Below are 13,741 nucleotides of genomic sequence, written 5' to 3' on the forward strand. Positions count from 1 at the left end.
ATGGGTATGGGTCTGCTCTGTGGTAAATGATTCTCCTGGTAGGACAGAGATGCGTGTCTAGGCTTGTGATGGCAGAGTGAAGATAGGGAGCATGATTACTAAGAATGTAAGTGGATAGGATAGACTGGTAATTAACGTGGCCCCAGTCAGAATTAAATAAAAAACAAGGTTGCTTTATCTTGAATGCCAGGCTTTTTTTTAAAAAAAGCATGTTTGGAAGTTGAGACTCACATGCAGTATGAAGCTACATATGTTGATCATGTTTGACACTTCTCAGCTCTATTTTTTTCTGCTTGTTGATAGAGTGCCTCATTGAAAGCCCCCTGCTGATTTAATTAGCAAATGCCAATTAGAATTACAGCTGGTTAGATCTGGGTACAAGTGTGAAGCAATTGATCTCTTGAGAATGAAAATGTTTTGCTTTCATACTCTCTAGGGAAAACATACTTATAGTGGATTTCACAAATGTTGTGAAAATACATTATTTGGTAACATGTGCTACTAAAGATGCTTTCCTATTGAATCATTTGTCTTACCTATCTGTGGTTGCTAGTCTTGGCTGGTCCTAACTTTTCTTCATCACTTGATTCATGATCTTGGCAGATCACTCCACCTCATTGAGCCTTTGTGTTCTCATCTGTAAAATGGTCCTATTAATGCCTGCTTTACTCTTTTACACAGTTGAAACAATCAGACACGATAACAGTTGTGAAACTGATCTGACAGCATGAAGTACTATTCAAGATGACACTATTGTCTTCACTGTTATTGTTATTACCACAATTATTATTTGCTAGCCTATCTCTCCACTCTTCTAGAGACACAGTTATATACTGAAAAGAGCACACTGGCCTTAGAATCAGAAGATCCCGCCTCTTCTAGTGAGAATTACAGAGTCCCTTAATTTCCGCCTGAGCAGAAAGTTTTCCCTTTCAAAAGTAGGATTAGTTATACCAGGATTGTGGTGAGGATCATGATGAAGATGCTTGCTGAGATCTGTAAAGAATATTGTAAATCCAAGGGATTATTCTTGTGATTCTTCATTCTCTCATAGATTTGCTGAGTTGAATGTTAAAAGTGTGTTTGGAATAAAAAAGTATAGATTTTATTAGATGATCTTAATGTCAGTGAGATTTGTGCTGAGGAATAGTTGGGAATGAATGAATGAGCAATGAATGGAGGAATCCAGCAGAGATTCACAAACCATCTAGGGATGAACGAAAGGGCTTTAAGCCATGCTTTCCCCTTGGAAAAGTAAACACATGGGATCCCCATGTAGAACCCACATTCTTCAGTGTCAGTGGGATGGGAAATGAAATAACCTTCATCCAGACTTAGCCCATTTAGAATATAGGCTGTTCTCTTGTCCACTCTAGTTATTGTTTTGAATAGCATTAATCTGTTTTTCCTTGGTGTCTAACATTTCTCTTTTTGTGTTTTATGTTGTTAGAAAATCATATGTACTTATTTGAAGGTAAAGATTATTCTAAAGAGCCCAGTAAGGAAGACAGAAAATCATTTGAACAACTGATAAACCTTCAGAAAACCCTTTTGGAGAAAACTAGTCAAGAGGGCCGATCACTCCGAAATAAAGGCAGTGTAAGAACTGTTAATTTATTTAAAAGTTGTTCTTCCAAACTCTCATTCTAAAAAAACAAAACAAACAAAAAAATGATGCTGGCGTCATTTTGTTCTCTTAGGATGATTTGTCAAGAAATAAGTATGTGTTTGTTGAAATGTTAATATAATAACTATACCCTAGTATAAAAACTATGTCAGAAAGTCAGCATAAAAAACATTACAAAGGAGAGAATATATTGTACGATTTAATGCAGGGGAAAGCAGCCTTGTCCATCTAAGTCACCCCTAAAGGCATCCCTATATTATACCAAAATACCATATCCTGCTGTTGGTAATGATGACCCGATGGCAATAAGAGGATGGCAATCATAAATGATACATGTAGTGTTCACAGTGTTTGGCCGTTAATATGTGTTCATTAAATGCTAGCTATCACTAAGATAATCATGATGTTGAAATATAGTCTTAAAAAACTATATAATACATTGCAGAAAGATTTCCATTAAAAATGGGTGAAGTGGCATCCTGCAGGGTATGCTTTTAGTCAAGGAAAAAAGTTACTTTTCTGAAGTACCTTATTCCTAATGAAATGAATCAAAATGACTGTTTCAACCATGCCAATGCTATGGCTGAGTTGCATAGCATTGTATCCTGACCACTGCGCCTGTGAAGTGTGTAGTATGAACAGTGCCTCCAAGTGCTTTGCCTCCAGTTCCCACCATGCAGGGTGGGTGGAGATGCAGTGTTCTGTGGAATATTAAGCATGTTGCTAATGTAAATGTGTGTTAGAGATAATGAAACTTGGGGAGGAATCTTCTTGACCCTGGTGATGGATCTTGTTCCTCCTCTAGGTTCTCATCCCAGGCCTTGTGGAGGGATCTAACAAAAGGAAGCAGGTTCTGAGTCCAGAAGAGCTGGAGGACAGACAGAAGAAAAGACAAGAAGCTGCTGCCAAGAGAAGGAGACTGATAGAGGAGAAGAAGAGGCAAAAGGAAGAGGCTGAACATAAGAAAAAGTATGTCTGCGTTAACCAAGCTGGGGACCACAGTTGAAGGAGTCACTATTGTATAGTGAGACTACAGCTGAACATCACTTTAAAAATACCGAAAATGTCTTTTAAGCTGATTCCTGTTGGTAACAGAATACTTTTAAAAAACATTTCCTCTATGTAAGTGAAAAGTCTCAGTGTGTAAGGCAGGGAAGATGCATTCCATTGAAACCAGAAATTTTTTTTTTTGAGATGGGTTCTTGCTCTGTCACCCAGGTTGGAGTACAGTGGTACGGTCACAGCTCATTGCAGCCTCAACCTCCCATGCTCAGTGATCTCCCCACTATAACCTCCCTAGTAGCTGGGAACACAGGTGTGTGCCACCATGCCTGGCTAATTTTTTTTTTTATTATTTGTAGAGACAGAGTTTCACTGTGTTGCCCAGGCTGGTCTCAAGATCCTGGGCCCAACCTATCTTTCTGCCTTGACCTCCAAAGTGCTGGGATTATAGGCATGAGCTACTATGCCTGGCCAAAACCAGAAAATTTTAAGATTTTATTGTAGCTGTCTGACAACGAGTAGTTTACTTGAACAGTCTCTTTTAGTCATGTTCTTAAAAACAGGAACATTCAGTGAATGCTCATTATTGAACTGTAGTCGGGAAACAGCCTAATCAGTAAGACTTGTTTATTTACAAATAAGTAGAAAACTTCCATCAGAGTGAGTTTCTAATTGCATTTCTACTTGGCAGATATTGTTTGTGAACAGCAGTATAAAATGTGCTCCAAGGGAAATTGTGATTGTCTGGGTTAATTTCCTTTTCTTTCTGGCCTGCTAAAGGATGGCCTGGTGGGAATCCAACCATTACCAGTCCTTCTGCCTACCCTCTGAGGAGAGCGAGCCAGAGGACCTTGAGAATGGGGAAGATGAGAGCTCTGCTCAGCTGGATTACCAAGACCCAGATGCTACCTCCCTCAAGTACGTTAGTGGTGATGTCACCCACCCTCAGGCTGGGGCCGAGGATGCTCTCATCGTGCACTGCGTAGGTACGAGAAGTGGTATGGGCTGAGGATGGGGGCCTCAATCCTTACGGTGCCAAGAGCTGGGGAGGATGGGGCAGAACCCTGACCTGGGGGTGGTGGTCCCAGTGTAGTATTGCGCGGTCAAAAAAGTTTGAATTTTAAAGTCAGGAGACATTCCAGAATCATTTCACTCTTGGCTCTCTCGTTTACCTGGTCTAGTTACCCAGTCTCTCAACTTCAACTTCCTTATCCATAGAATGGGACAGTATCTGCCTTATCCTCTGCACAAGGTTTTTAAGAGGGTGAAGTGAAACAGCATTGACAAGACAAACAAATCCTTTGAGAAAAAGCAAAACTTCAAGCTTGTTCCCTTGCTTGACTTTTGTGCTTTTTACTTCATCTGCCTAAAACCGTTTCTTCCCAAATAACCACATCAAATGTTGTTCAAATGTCTGTTTCTCAGAGAGGTCTTGTGTGATTACCTCATATAAAACAGGCCCCATCCTCCCTCTGTTATTCTCTGTCCCTTCTCCCATATTTTCCTTTATCACACCTGTCCCACCTGACATATTACCTACATATTTGTTTATTTGACTGTTGCGTTGCATTAAAAATACACTTCATGGAAGCAGGGGTTTTTTCTTGTTCGCTGCTGTGACTCTGGTGCCTAGAACAATGCCTTACATGTAATACATGCTACCCAACATTTGTAGTGTGGATGAACGCCTATAAATGCTAAGATACTAAGCAGCTTTGTTAGTACCAGCTTGAATAAATCATTTAACCTTTCCTGTGTGCTGTTTTATAACCTTGCCTGTGTGCTGTTGCATAACCATTGCTTCTACTCTCTCTGTAGCGTTCCATCTACTCTCTGTCCTTCCGCAGTCATCTCCCAGGAATCACAGATGCACCACAGAGATGTTGCTCATTGAGAACACTAATTTTTGAGATGCTTTCCTATTATAATGGTCCCAGCTATATCTTCCAGAAAGCATAAACATATTTGGGAAGTCCAACCTGTGATATTCCTAGGAGATAAGATATTTTGTTTCTTCCCTTTGAAAAATCATTCTTCCACAAGTCCCTTTTGTGTGCCTTTGTTGTTCTAAATTGGGGACTGGACTTTACCTCATATAGATGAAAATCTCTTTCTTCAATCAGATGACTCTGGCCACTGGGGCAGAGGTGGTTTATTTACAGCTCTGGAAAAACGATCTGCTGAGCCAAGAAAAATATATGAGCTGGCTGGGAAAATGAAAGGTAAGAAGCAAAGCAGAGGGAAAGGTTACGGGTGGAGTAAGAGAGGAGAGGACACCTAAGACCGTATCATGAGGGTTACATAGCACTAGATAAGGAATCAGAATAACTGATTGGGAACTGAATTCTGTCATAAATTAGCTACTTGTTCTGTGACTTCAAGTCATTCCCTTACCTTTTCTGTACCTGTTTCCTCATCTGTGATTTGTGAATAATACTTACTCTGCCTACTTCATGGAACTGTAGTGAGCATAATGAATGTGTGTATTCTGAAAAATGTCCATCCCTGCATACATGTTAAAGTGTTGGAATGGGCCGGACGCAGTGGCCCATGCCTGTAATCCCAGACTTTGGGAGGCTGAGGCAGGAGGATTGCTTGAGGCCAGGAGTTTGAGACCAGGTTGGGCAACACAGTGAGATCCTGTCTCTACCAAAAATTTAAAAATTGGCTGGATGTGGTGGTGCACGCCTGTATTTGCAGCTACTTGGGAGGCCGAGGTGGGAAGATCACTTGAGCCTAGGAGGTTGAGGTTGCAGTGAGCTGTGATTGCACCACTGTACTACAGCCTGAGTGAGAGTGAGACCCTGTCTCATAAAAAAAGTATTGGAATAAAGATGAAGGAATATGTCATGGAAACATCAAAGATCTATGGGAAGCTGGGTGTGGTGGCTCACACCTGTAATCTCAGCCCTTTGGAAGGCTGAGATGAGGCAAGGAATTCAAAACCAGCCTCTCCAACATGGCAAAACCCTGTCTTTACAAAAAAAATACAGAATTAGCCACGCGTGGTGGCACATGCCTGTAATCCCGGCTACTCAGGAGGAGACTGAGGCAGAAGAATCACTTGAACCTGGGAGGTGGAGGTTGCAATGAGCTGAGATATGCCATTGCACTCCAGCCTGGGTGACTGAGCAAGACTGTCTCAAGAAAAATACCTGGGGAGAGAAATCAGACATACCATTAAAATACTGACAAGAGCTTTGGTTTGGTGCTGAGGGGAATGAAGATGTTTTACGAGGTCAGCACAACCTGGGGTGTAACACTCCCTGGAGACAGAAATAAAGCTGTTTGGTGCCAGGGGAACTTAGAAGCCTGAACAATATTGTCCCTTGGCATGGAGAAGGGAAAAAGGCACCTCCTTTTACATCCGGAAATAAAAAAGTGGCAAGAGGAATAAAATTATTGTTGTGGTTGTTTTCTGGAGATTGAAGGACTTTGTCTGATAGAGAAGGGCCCCCCAGATTCCTTAGAGATTGTTTTTTCCTAATTCTGCCCAGTTCTCTATGGTGGAAAGGGATATAAGAACTTAGAATGACTACTTTTTCTAGTAAAACAAGTTACTGAAAGAAGGGTTTAATGTGTGTTGAAATAGTCAATCTAGATCTAGATGCTGATTGGGCAGTTGGCAAAGCAAAACCCAGGAAAGGTCAGATGTGATGGTGCAGATTGAGGAGTCCCTGTTTAGAGTCTGTGTTTGAAACCATGTGGGAGAGAGGGTGGAGAAATGAGAGGCAGAGAACAGACCTGGAAAACACCTCCACTTAGGACTTGAGACAAGAAGATGGAATTTCTGACAGAAGGAATTGTCAGAAAATTAGGGAACCTTGTGCAGTATTTTGAGGTACAAGGGAGGAAAGTATGTCAAGAAGGCAAAGAAGTTCATGGTGTCAGACACTGAAGTGAGGATGAATTGGGAAAAGGCCATGGATTTGACCCAAGGTTGCTCACCTTGGAGCACTTTGAGGAGAGTGGGAAGCTCGGACTTAAGGCCTGAGTGCTCAGTAAGGAAATGGAGATGGGAGTGTGCAGTTTTCTCTGAAGAAGGATTGAAGCAGGGTGCAGCAAAGTAGATGAAACTGTAGACTAGAATTCCCAGGGAAGGCTTCATGGAGGTCCTGGGCCTGGAAAGGTGGGTCGAATTTGAGTAGGTGGAGTGAAATGGCAAGAGGGTTCCCAACTGCTCATTACCACACCTACTATTCCTCGTGTGTGGATATTGAAGGACCCCGGCAGTTACCCTGTTCGTTTGTGTGGAGGATGGCGTACAGGCCAGGTGGGCCAGAGTGGAGGGTTGAGGCAGAAGAATAGAGGAGAGTTTTGTTTTCACCAGAGGCTTGGGCCTGAAGACCTCATATGATTTGTCCAGGGAGACGCCATTCTGAGCAGAACCTTATCTAATGGAATGGGTAATGGCTGGTCGTTTTTGGGGGATTTGATCAAAAGGATGGCGTAGCACAACCAGTATTTTAGAATGACTGAACAAAACGTTCAAACTGGTATCAACCTAACCAATAGTGTCAGGTTTTTTGTTGTTTTGTTTTGTTTTTGTTTTTGAGATGAAGTCTCACTGTCTGGAGTGCAGTGGTACGATCTTGGCTCACTGCAATTTCTACCTCCCAGGCTCAGGCGATCCTCCTGCTTCAGCCTCCCAAGTAGCTTGTCTCACAGGCACACACCACCACACCTGGCCACTCTTTTGAATTTTTGGTAGAGACAGGGTTTTGCCATGTTGCCCAGGCTGGCCTCGAACTCCAGAGCTCAAGTGATCCACCTCCTTCAGCCTCCCCAAGTGCTAAGATTACACGCATAAGCCACTGCACCCAGCCTGAGGTTTTTAAGGAGAAATGAGGATGATTACATACTTTTTTTGAATCAGTTATCCTTGGCTACAAGGATTAGTAACAAAGGTGGCACCAGGCCGAGGTTGGGCAGGCAGTTGATGAGCAGATGTCTTTGCAGAAGTATATTTTTATGTAAGGTTGCCAAGGCCCTTGTGCAAGGTTGTGGTTTTTGTAAAATCTGTTGTGATAGTTCTTGTATTCAGACATTCGTGCATTACAACCCTCCCTTCATGGCCTTCCCTGGCTGTATTTGTCAGAGTTTTGTTTTATTTTTTGAGATAGGGTCTCACCCTGTCACCCAGGCTGGAGTGCATTGGCGTGATCATAGCTCACCGCAGCCTTGAACTCCTTTGCTCAAGAGATCCTCCCGCCTCAGCCTCCTAAGCAGCTAAGACTACAGGTTCACAATACCAAATGTAACTAATTTTTTCTTATTTTTTGTAGAGACTGGGTCTTGCCTTGTTGCCTAGGTTAGTCTGGAACCCCTGGCTTCCAGCAGTCCTCCCACCTCAGCCTCCCAGAGCACTGGGATTATAGTCATGAGTCACTATGCCCAGCCATATTTGTTAGAGTTTTTAACACAAGTATCTCTGTTTTGATTCTAACTGCTTTCACATCAGCTTATGTAAAGCCATAGAATTGAATTAGCGCATTTTTCTTCACTATCAGTTTTATTTGATTTGGATGGAGTAGGAAAATATACAGATACTGATAAAGTAGAATGTAATAATTTGAATGATTTAAGACAAGCACAAAACTACCAAAGGAGTTTCAAGCTCATAATGCTCCCTCCCCAAAGTCCCCCCAGCTACCTCTGGGTTTTGTATTCACTTTCTGATGTCTATAGGGGTACTTTGTTGTTAACGTTTGAGGAGCATTAAATTAGGAGATCATAAAAATTCAGGAGTGAAGCAGGTGAGTACCCAGCTAAGAGGTTGACTGATGCCAGGAAAGTGAGAAAGCGCTATGTAGGAAGGTGGGTCCTGAAACTCAACTGAATTTGAAGAAGGCAAGATACAAGGAGGATTCATTCCTTAGTGAACTTGGTGTTCTTTATGTTTCTCCTTTCTGTTTTACCTCAGACTTGAGTTTGGGAGGTGTCCTTTTATTTCCTGTTGATGATAAAGAATCAAGAAACAAAGGGCAAGATTTGGTAAGTAAAACCCATCTCTTTTCAGAACTAAAAGTGGACTCACATCAACTTCTCTTGAAGTGTCCCCTGCCCCCATTGGCCTCTCTACTAGTGTATTAGTTTGTTAGGGCTGCCATAATAAAAAGCCACAGACTAGGTAGCTTAAACAGCAGAAATGTATTTCCTCACAATTCTGGAAGCTGAAAGAAAGTCCAAGATCAAGGTGTCAGCAGGTTTGGTTTCTCCCAAGGATTCTCTCCTTGGCATGCAGATGGCGGTTGTCTTGCTGTGCATGCACAGCCCTGGTGTCTGTGTGTCCAGATTTCCTTTCTTATAAGGATAGCACTCACAATGGATCAGGCCCCACCCTAAACCCTTGTTTTAACTTCACTGCCCCTTTAAAGACCCTGTCTCTAAATACAGTCAACATGAGGTACCACAGGTTAGGGCTTCAAATGTATGAATTTGGTGGGGACACAGTTCAGCCCATAACAAGCAGATTGGGCTATAGCCTTCACTGCACTTCCCGTGTCCCCAGGCTTCCATCCATCCGTCCCCGGAGCACTGTCCAGACAGTAGACCCCAACTAAGTACAGCGTTTCTATTTGTGTTTTTATCCTCAGTACCCTACATAGTACTAGCTCGTAAGAAATGCTCCATAAACATTTACTGCATGAGTAAGAAGGCATGACTCAGAACTCTGAGGGTTTCATTTCTTATTATGTGAAAATTTCTGTGAAAGATTGTGTTTTCTAGTCAGCCATAATAAAGCAGGGGAGAGGAACTAATACATGTATTCTGTGCCCACCTCAGAATCCTTTTGCATCTTAGGCATCTTGGGATGCCTGTAGTGAGTTTGATTTACCCCACCTAACTGGCTTTCTCCAAGGCCTGAATTCACATTCAAATTTTAAGCCAGAATTAAGAAGAAATTTCAAAACCAGGCCAAAAGAGAGACTCATCCTCTTGAGGTTGCTGTCTGTGTGACTGTGTTAGGCTGTTTTTGCATTGTGATAAAAGAATTCCCTGAGACTGGGTAATTTATAAAGAAAAGAGATTTATTTGCTCATGGTTCTGATGCCATACAGGAAGCATGGTACTGATATCTGCTCCTGGTGGAGGCTTCAGGAAGCGCACAGTCATGGTTGAAGGCAAAGGGGAAGCTAGTATATTACACATGGCAAGAGCAGGATCAAGAGAGAGTGGGAGAAGGTGCCACACTGCTTTAAATAACTAGATCTCATGTGAACTACCAGAGCAGGAACTCATCACCAAGGGTATGGCACTAAGCCATCCATGAGGGATCCACCCTATGATCCAATACCTCCCACTTGGCCCCACCTCCAACACTGGGAATTACATCCCAACATGACATTTGGAGGGGGACAAACTTCCAAACTACACAGTGACTAACAGCAAAGTGGTTCCTGTAGAGTCATTCCTTCAGTAACTTCTAAAATGCTAAAAAAGGAGAAAAGTAAAGTGTCTGTGCATGAGAAACTCAGAATCCAGTGATTCAGGAAAACTGTTTACAGTGAGTAGAGCACCATGTCTATGATACGACTGTGATGATGTTATGCCGGAAGCTCCCTTGACACTCTCCAGCTCTGCCCACTTAGGTTAGGATGGTTGAGAGATACTTGGCATTTTGTCCTCATGGGAATTGTTCAAACAGAGATGGAATGACTGCTTGTCCTGGGGGTTGTGGAGCTGACTCAGGCATCAAAAGGCTGGGATACAGGAGCCTCTAAGATCTTTTTCCATGCCTACAATTCAGAAAAATTCTTTTTTTTTTTTTTACCCTTGAGAACTTTTGGAAAGTATATGTTTTGGACTCATTCTCTGGTTTTAACATACTTTAAAAAGAAGAAGAAAAGCCTGTATAAAGTGACCACCAAGTGAGAATTAGGATGGCATGTGAAGTCACACACACAGTTAGGACATTGCTGTTCAGACACAGCATCTGAAAGAGACAGAGCCAAGGCCCAATGACCCATCAAGGGCTGTGCCGCCTCCATGGGCAGTCACTTGGTTGATGGTGTGGCTGTCTCATGTCGGGTTGGTCATCTGATGGAGGTTCTTTCCAGTTGGCCTTGATTGTGGCTCAGCATCGTGATCGCTCCAATGTCCTGTCTGGCATTAAGATGGCAGCACTAGAAGAGGGCCTGAAGAAGATATTTTTAGCAGCAAAGAAGAAGAAAGGTAAGCTCTTTCACCTGTGCTCAAGAGTAGATGAATTTGTTTCTAGGCATGTGATATGACTTTTGATAGGACTTTTCAAGACCCCACTTAATATGCATGGTAAAGGCAAACCAAATAAGTGATCACCCCACCATCTTGTAGTCATATAGCCGTCCTTTCCAAAACACTTTTAATGTTGGTTATCTCTATAGGCCATCTCCATTCCCTGGGTATTTTTATCATGATTTTACAGATGAGGAGGCAGAGGACTAGACATGAAGCAACTTAGTTATATGTAGTTGGTAAATGCTGTTTATTTCATCACAGTTCCCAGTAACAGACAGTTCTTCAACAAAAATTGAATTTAGTTTTGTTTCCAAACCTAGTGTGTCTCAGAGCTTATTGAATTGATTGGCTTGTTAGAGAATCTTTGCTTATTTTAATTTTGCCTCCACCAATCGTAACCTATTTCCATTGTATGTATTTCTAGAACTTGTGGGTCCTTGTGTTCAACAGAATAATTTAATTTTTCTTATTACAATTCTTCCCACAGAATATTTTTGACATTATAATTATGTGCTTTGAGTGAGATAGTCAATAATTATTTTCACCCATGTATATTTTATACCCATCAATCAATTTTTGATGAGTGAAGACATCTGTTCTTCTCTTCATAATAGCAAGTGTTCATCTTCCACGTATTGGACATGCCACGAAAGGTTTTAACTGGTATGGTACTGAGCGACTTATTCGGAAACATCTGGCTGCAAGAGGCATCCCAACTTACATGTATCCTTTTGTGATCTTAATTGTGTATTCTCCCAAACCAAGAGGGAAAATGTGTTCATTTTCTGGTGTCACTACTTAATCCAAGGCCAAGTTTCTTCTTGCCACAGTCTTTACTCTCCACCTCTTCAGTGAGACAAAGTAAGAAGCGCTTTCTAACTTGTGTATATCAAATATGAATACCCAACAAGATCAACACATCCAAGCATTTCTGGATGCTAGCAGATAAATTAAAAGATACATGAAGGGGAGAATTAATTGAGCAATTGTTAATTTGGTAACATATTGAGTCACATGACTTCTCTAGAGATCCTTCAGGTCTATGGAACAAGGGCGTAATTCTAAGAACTTCACACTGTTCATTTTAATGAATAGTTAAGCAAACAAATAAGTGAACTATTTTATTCCTGAACTTTTTTGATGTATTATTAAAAGGCAGTATGACATTTATTTTAACCATGAAGTCATGATCTACTTTAGTTAGACTAGTGTTTTCTTCTAGTGACCTTCTTGCTATATAAGTTAGCATATTTTGAACTATTTTGCTGAGTCCCAAAATTACTAGAGAAAGCAGAATTGACCCCCAAGTGCTATAATCACACAGAAACTCCATCTTTTTACTTAGATATTTGACTGAAATTCACTCAGTGATGGTCTTCGAGATATTTAAATCACTATAAAAACTTAGTAGAGAAGCAAGGTTTTATGTACTTGCACAATTCGAGCAGTATGTAAAGAGTTTTAATACCCCGAAAACAATAGCAGCAATAAGTACTAACAATATTGAAAGTATTTATGATATCGTGAAAGAGAATTAAAGCGTACTACTTCTAGAACAGTTATTTCAATGATTACTAGAGAACTAGTTGTTTTGGTAAAGTTAGTTTTAAAGTGATGACATGTATCTTCCTTGACCATCCTTATCAGATATTATTTTCCTAGAAGCAAGTCTGCTGTCCTTCATTCACAGTCCTCATCTTCCTCCTCAAGACAGCTGGTACCTTAACAATTGGCCCAGCCTCAGATCCTGTCTTTAGCAGCCAGCTAATATTTACCCAGAGCTACTGCAATAGAATATTTCAAAATGGAATCAGGATCTGGTGGGCCTAAAAAATTGTCTCTTTTCTGAGTTTCAGTGTGGTTCTCCTGGATGTTTTGCTCTGTTTTGGCACCTGTAATATAGGGAAACACAACTTTTTTGGGAAAGCCCTTTGACCCCAGCTTGCTAGTTGCATAATAATAAATTACCTATTCCTAATGGTTTTATTGCTTTCTTTCCCCCTATATCTAGTTTTCTTCTCCTCTACCAGAATGATTACTTTATAGAGGGAAAGGCTGTATGGATTAAGGAGACATGAAAAGTCACAGAACAGAGTGGCTCTGGGAGCAGGAAGCACCTTCAGCCAGTTCATGCCTTCAAAAAGAAAGGACCCAGGAAGAGAGACTGAGAAGTGAGATTCTTTATCCAGACAAATAGTGTACCTCCTTCTCCTTTTTGCACTGCACAACATCAAGATCTGGAAAAAATACATTGATCTAGAGCTTGTCAAATGTGACTTCAGAAAAACTATAGGATCTTTTTTCTCCTAGCCACCAAATCCAATTCAGCTTCAAGGAATAAGGGAATTGTGAAAAGGGTGCAATCCCATCACAGCATGACTGATGATACTGGGGAGGGTAGGAGACCAAGAACCAACAGAGAAGGAGTCATGGAGGGAAGACTCTAAATCGTGGCTTTTCACACTTGGGTGTGTCTCAGTCTTGGCTGAGTATCCTCACCCAGCATCATTTCTGCTGACTTGAGGCCATCAACTCCTAGAGTGCTATGGAGACCTCATGAGAAGTCTCAGTCCTGGGCTTTGATGTGGGGAACCCTGGCTGTTGGACTCACAGCCAGGACCATGGTCTTCTAAGGAAGGTGGTACCTGCATTTTCCTGTTCTGACTCTCTTCTCACATATTCACCCTTCAGTAATATAGCATCATGCTGAAGACCTATTTCATCGAAAATTCAGCATTTCTTACATTTTTTTCTCCCAAAACTTGCATCGATTTTAACTGCCTCCTATCCACTACTATTTCCACCAACCTTAACATGTAGATTATTATAACAACTTTAAGATTTTATCTTAAGACTTGTATCTTTACAAAGATACAAATCTTTAAGATTTGT

At 41.4% G+C, this 13,741-nt stretch overlaps 1 protein-coding gene across 5 annotated transcripts in view; it reads left to right on the forward strand.

The window, feature by feature from the left end:
• Positions 1–12,827, forward strand: part of CHD1L (chromodomain helicase DNA binding protein 1 like) — a 55,077-nt gene extending 42,250 nt beyond the window's left edge. For 4 of the 5 annotated variants that reach the window (XM_023193433.1, XM_023193435.2, XM_023193437.2 and 1 more), the window contains 8 exons: positions 1,451–1,599; positions 2,433–2,596; positions 3,410–3,615; positions 4,753–4,851; positions 8,553–8,623; positions 10,690–10,804; positions 11,464–11,572; positions 12,497–12,827. In XM_023193433.1, the coding sequence (XP_023049201.1) occupies positions 1,451–1,599; positions 2,433–2,596; positions 3,410–3,615; positions 4,753–4,851; positions 8,553–8,623; positions 10,690–10,804; positions 11,464–11,572; positions 12,497–12,575 (992 nt within the window). In that variant the 3' untranslated portion in view covers positions 12,576–12,827. The other variant, XM_023193434.1, reaches the window with a different exon arrangement.
• The last annotated feature ends 914 nt before the right edge of the window (positions 12,828–13,741 follow it).

This window comes from Piliocolobus tephrosceles, chromosome 1 (assembly GCF_002776525.5).
Source record: "Piliocolobus tephrosceles isolate RC106 chromosome 1, ASM277652v3, whole genome shotgun sequence".
Taxonomy (NCBI): domain Eukaryota; kingdom Metazoa; phylum Chordata; class Mammalia; order Primates; family Cercopithecidae; genus Piliocolobus; species Piliocolobus tephrosceles.